Raw genomic sequence first — 19,238 nt, 5'->3', positions numbered from 1 at the left:
CTGTAGGTAACACAGTTGACTTGGTCTCTGTTATCTTGATTATCAGTGGCATATTAAATATTGAAGAAACGGTACATCATGATCGGTCACTGATCGATGATACATGTATATGTTAAATATTGTAGCTTGATCGTTATAATGGAGCAAGTTCACGATCGTTAACACAAATTTTGTCACTGACTTTTTGGATAATTTCAACAAAACTTTGACATTCAAAGATGTACTCATTTGCATAGGATACGTAGTTTTAGGTATATCATTTAGATGACTCCCTTTTCAGAAATGCAAAGAACAACATTTAGAACTATGTATTATAACAAATTAGTGCATAATTATATCAATAATGAAAAATACAACACATCCCATCTTATACAGGACAACATATCGTTCGGGGTAAAATGATGCGGCATAGATGGTCAGTCCGTGGTAAAACAATGATAAACTGGAGTTTCTGTGATTTATTTCTTAAACAATTTCTATCTTTCCGGGGATGGGAGTCATTATCTATCCAAATTCTTTATATATTAAATAGCGGAGCAAGAAATCGACATTATGGAACTAATAAGCAACACAAAATGCCCCAAAAAGAAATGATCTTAGAGCTCTAAGAAGTGTTTGTATTATATTGTACTAAAATTCATAAATAATTGTCTTGTTTACAGGCCACTATGTTTGTCATTCGAAATTGTGTACTTAATAGACTACATCTTTTAGAAAAAAAAATATGGTACTGCGAGACTGCGAGATAAAGAGTCTAAGACTGTCATATCGCACTTTCTACTGTTATACTGACGGCATGGATTGACGGTCTTTTCGTATTATGAAACATACCGCGACATTTTAAAATGGCGGATTTTAGACACTGTTTAAATTTTTCATTCATTATACCATACACTATGGGGTTTAACAGGCTATTGAGATATCCTACTATGTGTACGACGGTTTGTGCAGATCTATATGATGAATCTATCTCATTATGTAAATGATGAAGCTGAATAGCGAAAAAAGGAAGCCAACATATACCGAAAAGAACCACAACGGTTATTAACATTCGGATAATCTTTCTCTTCTGTTGGCGGGTTTTTATTACATACTGTGGTGAACCTAAAGAGTCTCCGATTGGTTTCCGTATCCATAACTGGTAAGCTATCCTGCCGTATGCACAAAACATGACGATCATTGGTATAGCATAAAAAACTACGAAGGTGAATGTGGTATGCAGAATGTCATATATTTGTTCCGAATAGTATTCTGCACAGACGTACACAATGCGTATGTCTGGGTAGAATATTTCTAGCCTAGCTTCAATTCTTTGTACCAAGAGCATCGGGATTGAGACTACCAGGGCTATTATCCAGATGACAACGATTAGAAATGCTGCTCTTTTCGGTGTTCTAATGTATCGTGATTTCAGGGGATGGCATATGGCATAATATCTATCAAAAGATAAAAAATAAAAATATATACGAAGTGACAATTGAAAAAGCTGACTACGTAATTGTATATGTAAAATAATTATAATTAATACTTGTATATCATTTCAATGGATTATTTCCGTTCCAAAAGGCGGTAAAAACAACTTTTACTCAGAAGAAGCATGCACATGTATCCTAATCTACGGAAGCCGATATCAGCCATTCATTGTATATATATTTTTTTTTTCAGTGCAGTTGTGACAGATATGAGCCTCCGTACTAATCTAAGTTTAATTACAAAGATGATTTGGCACCTTGGCTGTATTTGAATTCCTCATATATACAACGGAAATTAGCTTTTGTGTTTAAATAAACCCAGACATAGCGATATTGTTAGATACACTCTGTATGATAAACAAAGGCGTTCTTTACTTATCACATAAACCACCTGCATTACTGGGTGAAGCAGGAGAAAAATGAAGCTACCCTTAACAGGGGAACTGTGACTACTTATCATGTTATATCATATGATATATGAAAATACATTTCATATCAATGTAGAACGGTCGTGACAGGTGATCGGGAAAATGGATTTCAGAGAGAATCTAAATTGAATAAGGATGTTATGTTGAAAACTGCACGTTATCCATGTACTCTGAGTAGCTCGTGTATTTATATAACCAGCAATTCTGACATTCCATCCGGCAAAACACAAAATGATTAATTTATATTTGCTCATATTAATTTCAATCCCATTTACTGTTTCATTGATTTGATTATTAGTATGTATTGTTTACTTATTTATCAGCATCAACATTGTAATCCCCTTTAATTTTTATTCTTGCGTCTGGTGTGTCCGTTTTCTCTAAAAATGTTCTCCCTGTCATAAACTATAGCTGGTTATACAGTGATAACCGAATTCCAACTTGTTAAGCAGCGTTCGGACGGATTAATTCTGAATGGGTCCCATGAGACCCCCTTTCTTTAAAATGTCAGTGGTTCAATGTCCATATTTAGCCCATTAACCTACTGAATTCATTGTCGCACTGAAATGTAGTAAACCTCATAAGATTTTTATGCTGTATTTATAGGTTATAAATTATAGTCCCCTTTCAGATTAAACTTAAGGAATAAATTCCATTGCACATTGCATTAAAAAAACTCATTGAGGCCTTTGGAAAATGACGATAGTGCTTACTTGCCTCTAACAGGGTATGTAAGTCTCGTTCTAGTTTCATTTTCTTTACCGGAATTTCTGACGTAGAAAGTATTGAAAACCGAAGACCGACCTGCATTTTATTGTTTACTTCCGGGTACTCGAAACATTGTATTATAATGTAAAATCTTCTAGTTTATTATTTTTTCTTAATACCTTTATCATGTAGAAATAGATATTTGTCATTTTTTACCGGTATTTTATACAAAAAGATGTTTTGCCCTTAACACTGAACTCAACGCTCTCTAAATGACAAATATCCATGCTTTTGAATGGTAGACTAGGACCCATTCTCGTGAAATCATGGGGTCGCATGACGAGACTTACATACCCTATTGGAAAGAGAACGATACCAGAATACACTTAGTATAACCTGGCTTGTGAGACTAATCATTAAAAGGGAGTTGGACATAATTTAGAGTTCTCTCGAATATTCGATAACTGACTGCGAATAGGAAAAATAATTTATTATTATTATTCAAAATAGTATTTATTTTGTTTGCATGTTTGTAGAGTGTACTTGCGATCACTCAAATCTGAAATAACGAAACATACACTAACATACATACCTTTCAACAGAGACAGCCGTCAGAGTAGTTATACTGGCCACAACACTAACATTCTGTAGGAAGCTGGCACTCTTACATAGAGTCTCCCCCATGGTCCATTCGTTTTTAGTGTAATAGACGAGTTGAATTGGGATATTCCACGAGGCTATCAGAGTATCACTTATAGCTAGAGACACCAGTAATACATTTGTCACTGACCTCATTGTCTTGTTCAGTAGTATGACTGCTATAACTAATATATTTCCTATTATTCCTCCTATCATAATGATAGTATAGGTTACCAACAAAGAGGTTTTCCATCCCTCGTCCAAATCTTCGGGTAATATGTCACCAGGATCGGTAAGGTTAGAAATGTAATTCCAAAACTGTTCCTCGGTTAAATTTGCCATCTTTTATTGATGGTGCTGACTATAAATCAACTCTTACGGTACCATAATGAAAATAGTTTTCACTAAAAACATTTCTCTAGAGTTCTATTTGGAATTTTATTTAAAAAAGAATCTCATAGAAAATCACACCTATGCAGGAGTAAGACAAATACTGCATTCTTTAAAAAATAGCAATAATGACACCACATCTTTTTTCGAAAGTACTTTGGTTAAGCTATACAATTTTAAATATTGTATCTTAAAGCAGTTCAAGCATTTTTATGAATATTTACCAGCGAGATTCAAGATTCTCTGAACTGAGATGTATATCTGCTTCATCAGCAGAACGCCAGAGTAATCATAATGATAATTTTTATTCCACTGCCTTGTTTATCAAAGCAACATTACATGCAACTGATACATATATATACATTCTTTCAATCCTCTGTTTTAATTACTGAATTATTATAAACATATTCCATGTGGTGTATCGTCCATTCATTAATTAACTCCCAACATCAATTCACTGTACCACTATCTCTAGTAAAACCCAAAATCTTTTCTGATTCCAAACCAAGTAACTTACAACCAGAAACGAGGTCGTTCAAAATAATTGATTAAAGCGATGATAAGACTTACAATTTGCAATCCATTTAGATCTTATAATTTAGTAATGTACTTGCACGTATGCTTTGTTTAAACAAATACACGGTAATTAGCCATCTCGTAAATATGACGTCACAAAGTGTTCAATTTTAGAAAACGTGGACATTATCCAACTAATTGAATTTTATTGAAACGTACTTTCAGTGCCAGTCCTTGTAGTGGAAATTTTAGATTGTTCTTGAAACACTATTAAAAATGGCTACGAGTGACATTATCAATTTTTCTTTTTCTTTTTTTCAAATTGCAAAAAAAAGAAGAGATGTTGCGACACTTAAAGTATGTTATTATAGCTTAAATATCAACAATTTGACTTTTGTCGACGGTAATATCTTAGAAATCCACATATTTGTAAATATAATAATGATCTACAGTTTTATTGACACTTACCGATATTTAAAATTTGTTGAATAACTTGCTCATTCATTTCAGATATGCTTTGAAGCTATTTGACAGTATCCTATTTCTGTTTTGGTCATGTATTTGAATTTTAAAGATTCTGAGCTGTCCTTCCATTTTGATGCTTCTGAAGTCTTTTGCCGATATTGCAAACGATAAAAAACTGCCGAAGAAAACACATTCGGTACACAAATATATTTATTGGTTAGAGAATGACTTTATAAAACTAATACAGATCTACTGTGAGTTACATAGATCTTTTATTTAGACATCTGATTACTTGATTCTTAAGTAAGATATTTTACCCCATTGTCATGACGAAGACTTAGTCCAAACGTACCCATTTAAGTATATTTCATAATCCATTAATTACTGTAAATTTTTATTTTGTTGTCAATTTATAAGCACTAATTTGAAAATATCACAGACAGCTTTTACATTTACTGTGCTACTCCCAGAAGCCACAGCTCCCAGGTTTAGACGTGCCACCTTAATCTGATACTTTGTTTTGACGTGGTTGGCGGAGCAGTGACTACTAATTTCAAACTATTCGGCATGGAACCGACTGTGGATCTCACAACATTTCGCACTCGAAGAGAGAGCACTAAGACTGTGATGTAATTTGGAAGATATCAAAAGAGAATTAAAAGTGTTGACTACAGATTACTTCAGCAGCTTTTACAGCATCGGAAGCGAAAGCCACAACTTACATATCTCACAAATCATATTGTACTATACTCGACATCTGCCCAGCTGCAACCATAAAAAAAAATAATTCAAAAAGGCTAAGAAACATGTTTATTGTCACCTACTTGTGTTTTAAATGTTCATTTTATATGACACAATTGAAATAACGATATAGTATCTCCCTATGAAGTCAATCATCCGAATCCGTCGAGTTGGTAAATTTGAATGGCAATATTCAATCGGAACTCCTCAGCCTTTCTAGTTACATAAAAGAAAAACCTCGGAGGCACTAGGCGGAAGAATCTGTCCTGAATTTGACCTATCCAATTCTAAAATTATAAACAAACTTCGCCAAAATTCTTGACAGAGTTATCGTTCTTTAATTCTAGTGATATTTAATTTTTTTTTAGCTCCAACTGGAGGATGGAACTAATTCGAGTCGTGCATGACTGCGATTCCGGCAATATTTCAAGATGAAATTCTCCTTTCTGCATCCAACGTTATTTTTAGTGTAGCGGGAATGGCCGAGTACTTCCGATTGGGCAATATTTACATAACCTGGCAGCCCGGGTAATATTTTCATATCATAAGTTTCTCTCAAATTTATTTTAGCGATCCTAGGGTCGCTTATGATATTGACCATGGAACCAGATTAATATTTACATTGAAAAAGTCGGCCATTTTCGTTCGGATTGGTTGCTACGGAGATGTTGTTTATTTTATGTTGTTTGTCTAAAGACCAATGATTCCAGCATGCACTTCCGTGCCTTCTCGGACGTATTACCCGTTTGTCACATACGAATCCGATTCCGCGGGAAAACTGACGGTTTTCACCGGAGATCTCTGAAAAGTTACGAACATTGTTTGTCAACAAATAGATCCTGTAGAAAACAATATGGCGGATTTTTTGTATAGGATTTTCCCGTAAGGATTTTTATCGGCTGATTAGAGTGCAGAAACGTTCCGTGAGTACCGCCCACTATTCGACATAGGTCAGATAACACAATATGAGTTGTAAGAAAGACAACTTTAGTTGCGAATCGCAAGTGTTACGAAACTAGAAATTCAACACAATATCGAGCAAAATTTGACGTCGAGTTTAGGTTACAGACCACCAATTCAACCAATGAGCATTTGGAACGTACGCAAAAATAGTCTTACGCAGAAATTACCCCTGTTCCTCATAGTGCTGTGAACAAAGTTCTCATCTCATTTAAAAAATTTAAACAGTTTCTGAAAGGAAAAACATTTCTGTACATTTTATAGGTGCATTTTGCTTCTTGTGATGTGAAGCCTAATCTCCATAATGATTTCTAAATATACCCCTATCTTGTGAAAACACTGGGATTTCCCATGCTATTTATAGACACTTCACTTCCGGTGACCAGTACTGCACTGCAAGTCTGCTAACCCCACATGCCATTCTGAGGATTGTGAGCTGACATATGTAGAATCATGCTGATATATAGTCCTCTGCAGGTTAAATTAAGGTAAAGTCCAGAGAAGCCATTGAATATTGTGAAATTAGCATAGAAGCCTATGGGAAGTGGAATTAGTGGTTTTTAGCCTATACACATAAAAACTATAAATTTTTAAGGTTTTGTTAAACAATTTTGATTTGCATTTTTCTCTTTTTATTCAACTAAAAATTCACAATAGTGTAACATGTAGGTAACGTTTTATTTTGAAGACGAAGCATACATATATAGAAGAAAAAGAAAAAGAAGAAGAAGAAAAAGAACTGTTTATTCACCAATAAAGGGCCAATAAAGGGCATGATTACAATACAATTTTTTTACATTCAACATATATAGTAACATATAATATCAACAGTAAATTTACAAACTAAATAATTGTCACATTTTTTGAGCTTGTACTTGTATTTTGTATTTATATATGCGCCCATACAATTAAATTAATGCAAGACACTAATTACGGAAAAATGTCCTTATTAGCCGGTAACATTAACATACCTGTCTAAAGAATGTAGCTTTTAGATATGAAATCGATAATGTTATTAAAATGGGAGGGTTCCTTTGGTGTCGTGTGCAAACTATGAACATATACATATTCACCGTATAAGGAAGAAGAGGCTATACAACCTAGTAGAAGTCGTGATCTGATACCCAAGAAATCTTTAAAACATGCCGAAGTGTCCTAACTGCAATAAAGAAGTATACTTTGGTAAGTATTTTATTCGCTATCCATAGTAATATATGTATCGTGTGTTACTTTACATCACTGTATAACATCGAACGGCCGGCTAGAAACTGTAGGCAGTTCAGTGACGATTTACTACTGTACTTACTTAAACATGGATAACTTGACTAATATCTAAAAGAGTTCTAATGTTTTGTTTTGTTTAACAGGACGCATCCTATCTGACTTGCTCGAAACTTTGTTGTATTTAAATTTGCATTTTACAAAGGCTAACGTAATAGGAAAAGAATTACGACAGGATAATGTCATCAAAACAAATATATTAATTAGTCATGGGGTTATTTAAGGGGAATATTGTGGTTATAAGTGTATACTAGTAATCGGAAGTTATTTGCGGTTGTAGTTTCAATATTTTTGTGCTGTTTGACGAACTGAGCCATGGCTTTCATTATTTATACCATGAAAACCGATTTGTTCACCGTGTTAGAATTTTCCTTTCCTCTTTCTACTCCGGAGGCGACATTTACAGTTTTAGATTTTCCTCATAACTTCCCTCCACTCATATTTCGACCAACCAGATTACTTGAAATCGAAGATTTGAGGAAAACACAGGACTTGAAGAAATTCTCAAGTTGAAATTTTTGTTATGAAACCCAGGCTGGGTTGCTCATTTACTTTTGTTTCTTTGTACTTGTTATTTTGGTTATTTCATGTCCTTCGCTGTGTCTGTGTGGTTAACCTTGAGTTTTTATTATATTCTGTTACCATTCGAATCCTACCTTGATTTCCCTTTTTTACCTTTGCAGCGAAGCATCTTAATCATGATTGAATTCAACGGTGGTTTATATAATATGAATAATTGAACATCGCATCGCTGCTTTTGATTTCTTGTAAAAATGAACAATTTTCTGAACTTACAAGTTGCCGTTGTTGTTTACTTTTTTTCTTTATTTGGTCAAAACAACATAATCTGTCTAAACTTATTTGCACACAATTCAGGGCTTATCAACATATCATTCACGGGTACAGACATCAACCGTCTTAATCCTGTTTTTAATTTAGATACTACATAAAAAAGTTTATGTACTTTTTCAAATATCTTACGATAACAGTCAATATCCAAATGTGTGGGTGGTACCCCTGTCGTTGGAACAAGTCTAATTTTACCTTACCTATATATGACAACTACCCTCACACCCTGTTTACTTAAGACCTTTTTATTTGTTTTGTCAATAGCGTTACATTTACGATAGGGTCGGAAGAGTCATCTACATGAGATAATAACTTAGGTCTGTTGACTACATCCAGAGGAGAAAATGGTTCAGTCATAAAAGAATAAAATTTTGAAAGTGTAATGTACTTTTTACCTAATATTCAAATTGAAAAGAGGATTAAGACGGTTGATTAATGTACCGGTGAATGCTATGTTGACAAGGCCTGAATTGTGTGCAAATAAGCGTAAACTATCTGATGTATAACCCATATATTACAGCTATTTATAAACTGATACGATTTTCTGTTCATATCTATAGGAAACCAACTAAACAAGTTATATAATACCGGATACTTCCCACGGAAACAAAATACCATGGTGCAGTTATAACACGCTATACATCTCAGGTGTTACACGGATCAATATATGTAGAAATTATTGCATTCCGTCGCATGATTTCATTTTACTATTATTTTAGATAACTTGAATAAATCGCTGTAAATACTGATTTAATCGAATTTACATTACATCACGGGAACGCCTATAAACCACCGGAAATAACTCCAGATTTTATACACCCATATATTTATTCAGACTTGAGCATGTAGTGAAAAACATGACTAAACAAGTCTTTAACGTAGGTTGTTTAAAGGATATGTACGGTATGTACGGAAACGTATAAAGGCCATCCCTTTTGTTTTCAAATTAATCTTGGAATTATCAGACTTTTTGTATCGCGCTAGAACTCCAACAAATAGGCTTCTGGAACAGGGTTATGTTGCTACGAGATTGAAGTCATCATTACGGAAGTTTTATGGTCGTCATCATGAACTCGTGGATCGTTATGGTGTATCCATCAGCACCATGAAAACTGATTTATTCAACGGGTCATGGTTTTCCTTTCCTCGTTTGTCTACCCCGGACTTGACTTTTTATGAGCATCTCGGCGGGTGTTTCTAGAAAAGCAGAGGACGCTAACCCTACCGGTGCACCTAGTCCATGCTCCCAGTTTTTAGTGGAGTCCAAGTTGCTCATTTACTTTTGTTACTTTGTATGTATGATTTTAGTTACTTTATGTTCTTTGTTGTGTATGTCTGTTTTCCATGTCGGGTCTTTGTCCCTGGATTACATTCTTTTGATTACCGCTATAACCTTGGTTCCCTTGATTACTCTTTAATCTTGGAATATCCAATGAGCGTCGGACCAGTGAATGTCGGACTTATGAATGTCGGACCAATGAGCGTCGGACTTATGAGTGTTAGACTATTGATGTTTTCCATAACATAATCAAACCGGAACAAAATTCAAACTTGTCATGATAAAACATATATATTACATCAATATCTTCATGACGAAAACAAGCGCGAAAAAACGTTTTGCCGTCAATTATACTTCATTTCTTTTTAAAACAGATGTACCGAATGGCATGCAGATTTTTATATGTTTTAAGTTATCAATATTTTTACAGGCGATTTATTATTTATTGCCTATTCTTCCTATTTTTAGGTCAAGGATAAACTAACCCCTCCCCCCGGTCAATTATACCCCCCTTACAGTCCTGGATCCGCCCCTGAATACATAGGTATGGTTGAATCGTCATAATATTCAGCTATCCAGTGACGGAAACCTTTGTATAATATAAAGGTTACAGACCACCAATTCAACCAGTGAGCATTTGGAACGTACACAAAAATAGTCCTACGCAGAAATTACCCCTGTTCCTCATAGTTCTGTGAAAAAGTTCTCACCTCATTTAAAAAATTTAAACAGTTTCTGAAAGGAAAAACATTTCTGTACATTTTATATGTGCATTTTGCTTCTTGTGATGTGAAGCTTAATCTCCATAATGATTTCTAAATATACCCCTATCTTGTGAAAACACTGGGATTTCCCATGCTATTTATAGACACTTCACTTCCGGTGACCAGTACTGCACTGCAAGTCTGCTAACCCCAAATGCCATTCTGAGGATTGTGAGCTGACATATGTAGAATCATGCTGATATATAGTCCTCTGCAGGTTAAAGTTAAGGTAAAGTCCAGAGAGGCCATTGAATATTGTGAAATTAGCATAGAAGCCTATGGGAAGTGGAATTAGTGGTTTCTAGCCTAAAGTAAAGGAAACCGAGATTAATAACGTCATAAATCCGACACTCATTCGTCCGACGCTCATTGGAAATTCCAAGATTAATGATGATAATTCCAAGATTAAAGTAGGAATTTCCAAGTTTAATGTTGATAATTCCAAGATTAATATTGATAATTCCAAGATTAATATTGATAATTTCAAGATTAAAGTCGACAATTTGAACAAAATTAAAAAATAGGATGGCTCTTATACGCTTCCGTATATATTTGAACGTTTTTTTTTAAAAAAAATATGTATTTCATTTTGTTTTAATTTTGAAATTAAGCGTTATACTTGACTTCCAGTTTCTAATATTACAGATTCAACAAATGACTAAGTATAAAGCCCTTCACTTTTATAGTATCATTTTTCAGCCGAGAAAGTTACTTCTCTTGGTAAGGATTGGCATCGTCCATGTCTGAGATGTGAGAAATGCAAGAAAACACTGGCAGCTGGAAGCCATGCTGAGGTATTCTTCTATTCAGAATTAACATCCCTGTATCCTTAATCACTATCAATTGTTAACTGTAACTTTTTACATTTTTCCGGAGGTCCATATCTTTATTGGTGCTAAATACTCGAGCTTGCAATGCCACGCACCTAATACGAAAACAGTGGCGGATTTTAGGTAAGGAGGGCCGAAAAAAATTCTTGACAGGATCACCGGTAAGGATCACGAAGTGATCCGAATTCGGTAGGGGGTATGGGGGCATGCCCCCCAAAAATTTTGAAATACTAAACCTTAAATCCTGCATTCTGAGGGTATCTTGAACAATTTTTCAACAATTTTGAAAAATTGCAATTTTCTAAGGAGGGCCAGTGGAACGCCTAGAGACTGTTATGTACAAACTTAACTTAAAATAAAGTAGTCATTTTATTCAACAAAAGTAAAACAGTGGCGGATCCAGAAATTCCGAAAATGTGGGGCGCCAACTGGCCTCTTAGGTGAGGGTGCGCCAGTGAGTTCCATTTTGTTTTATCTAAAAATATTTCGACCCTATACGGGACGGACCATGACCCCGTCACTTGGATCCCTCTATGCAAAGTTTTCATTGGTCGCTTAAATCTAGAATATAGACAATCTTAAATGCATTTGTATCGTTTTGAATTGTAGCATGATGGAAAGCCTTATTGTAACAATCCTTGTTACTCAGCTATGTTCGGACCTGGAGGTAAGATTATTTCATATAAACGTATTGTCGTTTTATTCAGTTACATAGTGAAACCCGTCTAAACTGAACCTCTTTTGGCCATTGAAAGTGTTTCGGTGTACACAGGTATTTATTTTACAAAGGTTTAAATGCATTTAAATTGATATAAAGGGACTTTAATATGTGCCTGGTTTACACAGGTTTTCGGATTATTCAGGGTTCGGTTTAGGCAGGTTTACTGTATTATAAAAAACATTATAAACCTAAATAAAAATGATCAGTCTTTATATTTCTGAATTACTACAACTATGTAAGAGTACAATAAATGCATTGAAAGTTGTGATATACGACTGATTTTTTTTTCGTGAATGTATAACCAACATTTTGGATTTTCCATTGGGCAATGAATAAATTTACCCTCTGTGTTTTTAGCTCAATTGACCATCAATTGGCGTCCGTCGTCGTCGTCCGTTGACAATTTTTCAAAAAATCTTCTCTCAGTTATATGAAACTTATGAAGCAATTTTCAAAATGGCTGCCCTTTTCTCCGCCAATTTTTTACTTGGTCAGATTTAAATGATATTTGGTTTCCGTAGAAAACATGATATACTGAGTTGAACAGTGATGGCGAAATTTCGTCAAGATAACCATTTATTTTTTAAATGGCTGCCATTTTTTCGCCAATTTTTTACTTGCCTGGGATTTAATATTATATAAACGGTATTCTGAGTTAAACGATAATGATGAAAATGATTACCTACTGATTTGGCACAGATTGTCGGGTGAGCGATTCAGGCTCTTTAGAGCCTTTAGTTAAATGTTATATCATGTTTGTTTTGTCATTAATTTAATGGAGCATTGGTAACTTATTTACTTGTTATTTACTTGTCGTAGTGGAAAAGCACTGACATTAATCACGTGAAAATAATCCCCTTAAGTTTCTGTAGCAGTTATGTTATATTGTAATTTAGGAATGTCTGATCTAGCGTCTAGTGCCATGTGAACATTAGAAACGTCTGATCTAGCGTCTAGTGCCATGTGAACATTAGAAATGTCTGATCTAGCGTCTAGTGCCATGTGAACATTAGAAATGTCTGATCTAGCGTCTAGTGCCATGTGAACATTAGAATTTTGTATTTTCTATTTGTAGACAATGCATAACCAAAAATATCCTTGCTTATAAGTGCAAGAAATTGCTAGGATAATTATTAAAAACTGAGTTTATTGTAATCGAAATACAATTCTCTGAATGAGTTTCTTGATTTTTTGACATTCTCAAAAACCTACTACAAAACGTACTACAAAAACCTCTTAAATTATGTCACTTTAAGACTTGTTTATTTCAGGTTTTGGTCGTGGAGGTGCAGAAAGTTATTCGTACAAGTGATCAATTTTGCGCGGTCTAAAGACGCTTTTTATTTTATGCTTCCATTACCAATAAATTTATTAAGTATAACTAAAATATTATATGTATTAATATACCCTCGACAGAGACAGCGTTTAGTTACAGATTATACATTGTGTTATTAAGTAGCAGTCTTTGTAAGGATCATGTAAATTCTGTAATATGTGATACACCCCAAAAAGACTACACATTATTATTTTTATTATTAAGTTGCTTTATAAGTCTTTATGATGAAATTTACAATTATTCATTCCAATCTGTCTACTCTTAGGAGATAATCCACATTGAAAATCCAACAGTTTCTATAGTATTTTAGTGTCATTTACAGAGTTATCTCCCTTAATTTTGAATTATACAGTACTCTCTATATAATATACATTGTATATTATATTTATATCGTAAGAACAAGGGTTATATGAAAAGCCACGTGTTAATTTCTGTTTACAATAACATTTTAACAAAGTATCAAAAATAAAAATGTGTAGGCCTTCCAAACATGAATCACATTTTAGGTACCAGTATCGTATTGCATATCCCTGAGCAGATGTACGTCAAAACATGGATGCTATAAAAAATTAGTGCATTTTCTTTTTGCCTCTCTACAAACTAATATTTTGTCAAAAGATATGAACAAAGACTTATAAAATAGAGCAAACATCACACTGTAAAATGAAGAACTTTTTTAAAAGAAAATATAACATAATATCATAAAAATGTTCCACTGAAAAGGTTGGTTTGGTGAGTGCAAAACGAAAGTGAAAGTAGGGAAAATGGCTATTTATAGTTCGAGACTACTTTTCTGCCCGATCTTCGTGGACTCACCGTATTTGCTTTGTGGGAAATTATTTTTTCACATGTCCTTAGAAATGCTACATAAGTGAAAGTTTTATTGAATCAATTTACATATTTTTTTAAAAATCTTAAAAATATGCACTTCACTATAGAAGTCTATGGGAAAATTAATACGATTCTGAGGCCAGTTTTTCAAGTAAAGTTGGATATTCAGCAAGTGGTCTTTACCAGCTGAAAAAAGTAGTACCCCAATGCAGGTAACACTTTTAAGATGAATTAGCCAACTTTTGAACCTTTTATGGTAGCTCTGGTTTTTTGCATTTATGGTTAATCTTTACCAAATTTGGAAATGCATTTTGTTTTCATGAATTTGTATAATATCAGTTCAATAAAATTATTATCTTGACTGTTTATGATGAGCATATCTATATTCATGTAACCTAAAGCAAGTAATACTCCTGCATAAAGGATAGTTTTCAAGTTACAACACAATTTAAGTATGTGGTTAGGACTTGAAAATAGTCATTTTCCATACATTGCCTCTTATATATGAAAAAATGAATATTTTTTTAATTTTTTGTTTTTCTTTCAAATAAATAGCTCAAATGAGTTGCCATATAACTGTGTGGTTGATTTAAACACAGAAATGTCACAAAAGTCAACAGCCAATTTTTTAGTGGACTTTTTTTAGTGGTTCAAATGGACAGATTCTAATGCGGCAAGAAAAATAAAAGTGTTTTTTCATATAAAAACTGATTTTTTTCAAAAAAGTATCTAAAGCAGACAGTTGTTATTATAATATTTATACCAATAAACTATTTTTCTTGCATCATAGCTATCTGTTTTAAAGAAAAAGTCCTTTTCCTGTCATATTGAGGTCCATTTGTATCTGCCTGGGGTACCAAAATGGCTTAAATTCTGTATTTTCTGCATATGAAAAGCTATATTTTTTTAAAACTATAATATTGGTATAATTTTTTTTGGATTTATTATAATTGAAATGACCATATCTATAGTTTAAAACAGTTGGTTGTACCGGTCATTATACTTTACTTTAAACAAGAGGCTCCCTTGAGTTAAAGACAAAAAAGGAGGTTCGGATATTAATATTTCCATATATGGAACTCACAAGGGGGGATTAAATAATGATTTGGAACTCATAGTACAGCTCATGTATCTACCATGTCAGAATAAACCACAAATTTGCTTAGTTTGACTAATGCAGCAGCTTTTTATCAAAAGTAATATTTTCTGGCTAACATTGAGATATTAGTCTCATGCCTGGAATAGGGTACCTATATAAAAATTTTAATAGAAAACTCATGTTTATAGCAGGGCAATGATATTCTGAATTTTCAGTATGAAAATGAATACTCTAGCAGAAAAACAACAACTTTTATGATTATATTGAAATGTTTATTAGTAATAGGTACCAGTATCGTATTGCATATCCCTGAGCAGGTGTACGTCAAAACATGGATGCTATAAAAATATAGTGCACTTTCTATATATAAAAATGCATCGGTGAGGTAAAGGTTTCGGGAAAGACCAGTCGAAATTAGAAGAGATTTGATTAATTGTCTAATCATATGTTCGAAATGGCCTAACTCGAAAACTGCATTTTGGATTTTGCTTGTATTTTTAGGGTACTAAACAACTGTACAAAGTTTAAAAAAATGATCCGTTCTTAAGTTATCATCTGCAAACTGTCGGCGGATGAACAGGCGGACGGACACGCAATTTTTCAGAGGTATTACATAATTCCTCACCACTTCGTGTGGCGGGGAATAAAAAGGATGATCACTTACTTATGTTACATACTGTTTATTTTTGTTTATTTGTCTACCTACTTCGTCAGACTTAAACTATATTTAAATGCGATCGTTGATCAGCCTCTTGTCACACTAATTACTGTCAGGTGTATCAGTGAAACTTGAAACTTGAACTTAATTGAGTGAACGTTGTTTTAAAGAAAAAAAATCATGGTCTAAAAGGCATAATCCGCATTATTTCAGCAACATCGTGTATAGCGTACAGATGAATGAAAATGTATTAGACAGGAACTGGTGTTGCAAGAGATTAAGAGAAAAAGTGATGACAGAAGTAGCTAAAAGTAATTTGTCAAATATCGAGAAATTTATACTAAAACCTCATTAAAGATTTTATTAAGGAATGGTAGTAGGCACGAGACCGCAATTAATTTTCAAGTGCATTTCAATATACACATTTGAGCAGATTAAAAAAATTCCACCGGCGCAAACTGAATAAAACTTCTCTGGCCTAAAGATATGTACAAACAGGATTTTATATATAAATTGTAGAAAATTTTGGCATCATTTTCTGAAATTAATACATATAATTTGGAGATGGGGTAAACATGACAAATGAACTGAGTTAAAAGTCCTAAATTTTAACCTTCTTCCACTGAACCAAATCACAACTTTTAGTCAGAATTGATTAATGGAAAAGAATCCCATGTAATTTTAACCTATTTTCTACCAATTAGAGGCAAAACTTCAGCAAATAAGTTTCCAGTAAAAATATGAAAAAATGTGGAAGGTACCTACTACCAAAGTTGGAACTATATTCGTAAATACAACGAAAAATCAAGGGGAATTAATTGTGTTCTCGTACCAGTAAGTTATCTATAAAAATGACGACTTGTCATAGGGCCAGCAAAGAAGATTGAGAATGTCTACTTAGCGACGGAGTGTTGTAATTTTTTATATATTATTTTTTTGTGAACGATAAGTTTCACTGTATATCAAGGCCGATGTGCGATTCTCAACCGAAAATATTCCGTTTGTCACTGTATCGTCTTTAGCTCAGTTTTCCGCTTGTAAATGAAAATAAAAGTGTATAAAGCAAGGGAAGAGCGAAGTACGAAAGTTCTTATGCAGGAAATCACCTGTTCGTCACCATCCACTAATTAAAAATTATTCTAGACATTTAGATCAAATACCATTCTCTCAAATAAACAAAATACTCAGAAAAATATCAAAGATAAGGGGCGTTCTAAGATCAAAACGGAATTATGATAAATAATCTGGTTTTTTTTTGCTGTCATACACATGCGTCTAAAAATAAAAAAAAAGGAAAAAAAACCATAAAAAAAACCCAATGTTATTTAGGACATTTTGATGTGACTTTAAGTAACATGAGTAGAGTTTCTACAAATTATTACAACCAATCTGTTAGATGAAGCAGTGACACGTTACTTCAGTTTTACTATCATAGTTGATGTACGTGTTTAAAATTGGTAAAATTAGGAAAAAAGCTTTAATGACATTTCTATTATTTTGCGATGGTTATCATTTCATCAAACATCCTGTCATCTAAAATATGCACATGCAACATTTTCTTTTCGTTGTACAAAATGATAATGATAAAAAGCGTTATAAATACCGTTCAAGACTAATTTCTATAATTCCTAGTGTTGCATGTTAGTGAACAAAAAATAAATAAATAAATAAATAAATAAATAAATGAACACACACACACACACACACAAAAAACAAAACAAAAACAAAAATAGGATGAATAGAGGAACCAGAAAGACAAGACAAGACTCAATAGCGGCATTCATGTTACCTAGTTTGTTTTCTGTACATTGAAAGCCATTAAGGTATTTAACTTCATCGTTATTACGTCGTGTAAACAAAACCAACACGGTTATTTCGCTTTGAACCTAAAGATAACAATAATTTTATTGTAAATTTACAATTATGCAAATCTAATTGGTTATAAAACATTACTTTTGTTAAATCTATTATCTCAATATTTACAAACACGAACCAGTTGTACAATACCATGTAGTTAGATTTACATTAGGTGTTGATTTCTTCTGTGCGTTTGTTTTCATCTAGAAAGGTGATATGAAAAATCAATGAATAATAATAAAATAATAGAATTAATAATAATAATAATAATAATAATAATAGTAATAATAGTAATAATAATTATTATTATCATCAGTAGTATAATGATAAACCTAAAAAAAGCATACCCCCCCCACAAAAAAAAACTTTAATAAGAGGTTTACTAAAGCATGTACAAAAAGTACGCGTAACGTTCACGAGTTTTCTTCCCAGTCCTACTGATGTCGGTCGTGCGGTTGTGCCGAGAGTGTAATGTGTCAGGTTGAACTCGAAAAGGGTCATCTCCGGAAGAAAACAAAGTATTTTTCATATTAGTTTTCAGGATAGATGCGACGGAGAATAGTGTTAATGGAAAATAGTTCAATACACCATCTGATTGGTTTGTTTACATCGGGCAAGATCTTATTTGTACATATATATTTTCTTCTGTGACGTCTTTTTTCCGTGATGGGTGGTGTACAGTGATGTCATCGAGTTTGGCATTAAGTTTTTTTTTGGCATAAATTAAGAGATGTTGGAATTCAGGGTCATTTGTCAAATTGGTTTGGAAGTTATCTCTCCGACAGAAAACAATAAGATGTATTAGATGGCGTAAATTTAAATTCTATTGGAATCTCAACTGGGGTTCCTCGGGGATCAATCTTGGGTCCTCTTTTCAAATTTAGTTTAACAATATTGTTCAAGACACTGAATGCCAAATTAAACTTTTTTGTAGATCGAAGACGAGTATGAGGCAACTGAATTGCTGAACCATGATATCGATAAAATTTATTCTTGGTAAAATAATTGGCTCGTCAATTTCAATCCAAACAAGACCGAAGCTATGACCATCTAAAACAAATTGCGAAACCATACTATCCACCAATTTATATGAATAGTATTAAGCTCAAAGAGGTTGAAAATCATAAACATCTTGGGGTCGTAATTTCTGAGGATGGAAGTTAGAATATCCATGTAGAAACAATGATTGAAAAAGTTTCAGCTGAGATGACCATTTAACAGAAATGAAATTTGAGCTTTAAAGGTAGCACCTGAAAACTATATTTTTCTTTTATTAGGCCAGCCATTAATGGATGTGCGGATGTCATATGGGATGATGTGGCTGACTTTTAAAACAATCGATTAGAAAACTTACAGTACAAAGCTGCCCGGATCGTTACGGTTGCTGCTTACCGAAACGGGATGGGAAACCCTA

General features: G+C 33.4%; 2 protein-coding genes across 2 annotated transcripts; one reads left to right on the top strand and one right to left on the bottom strand.

Moving 5' to 3' along the window:
- Window positions 1-293: 293 nt before the first annotated feature.
- Window positions 294-7,084, bottom strand: LOC148619287 (QRFP-like peptide receptor). The gene is made up of 3 exons (XM_088578997.1): window positions 4,622-7,084; window positions 3,201-3,621; window positions 294-1,436 (listed from the first exon to the last, which is right to left on the bottom strand). The coding sequence occupies exons 2-3, from the start codon at window positions 3,587-3,589 to the stop codon at window positions 764-766; spliced, it is 1,062 nt and encodes a 353-aa protein (XP_088435123.1). The 5' UTR covers window positions 3,590-3,621; window positions 4,622-7,084; the 3' UTR covers window positions 294-763.
- A 255-nt stretch (window positions 7,085-7,339) lies between these two features.
- LOC148619286 (cysteine-rich protein 1) lies at window positions 7,340-13,430 on the top strand. Its single transcript, XM_088579000.1, has 4 exons — window positions 7,340-7,501; window positions 11,192-11,286; window positions 11,932-11,989; window positions 13,315-13,430. The coding sequence occupies exons 1-4, from the start codon at window positions 7,462-7,464 to the stop codon at window positions 13,353-13,355; spliced, it is 234 nt and encodes a 77-aa protein (XP_088435126.1). The 5' UTR covers window positions 7,340-7,461; the 3' UTR covers window positions 13,356-13,430.
- The last annotated feature ends 5,808 nt before the right edge of the window (window positions 13,431-19,238 follow it).

Source organism: Perna viridis, chromosome 4, assembly GCF_037379345.1.
Source record: "Perna viridis isolate PV_CMFRI_1.1 ecotype Kerala chromosome 4, ASM3737934v1, whole genome shotgun sequence".
NCBI lineage: Eukaryota > Metazoa > Mollusca > Bivalvia > Mytilida > Mytilidae > Perna > Perna viridis.
Note: the sequence above shows the minus strand (reverse complement) of the source record. Positions and strands in the feature narration are given on the sequence as shown.

Excerpts from the sequence above, each read along its gene's own strand:
- LOC148619287 (XM_088578997.1), bottom strand. The coding sequence starts at position 3,589 with ATGGCAAATTTAACCGAGGAACAGTTTTGGAATTACATTTCTAACCTT. Across the intron at positions 1,437-3,200 it reads ACGGCTGTCTCTGTTGAAAG|ATATTATGCCATATGCCATC; the intron begins GTATGTATGTTA and ends ATCTTTTGATAG.
- LOC148619286 (XM_088579000.1), top strand. The coding sequence starts at position 7,462 with ATGCCGAAGTGTCCTAACTGCAATAAAGAAGTATACTTTG. Across the intron at positions 7,502-11,191 it reads CAATAAAGAAGTATACTTTG|CCGAGAAAGTTACTTCTCTT; the intron begins GTAAGTATTTTA and ends ATCATTTTTCAG. Across the intron at positions 11,990-13,314 it reads AGCTATGTTCGGACCTGGAG|GTTTTGGTCGTGGAGGTGCA; the intron begins GTAAGATTATTT and ends TGTTTATTTCAG.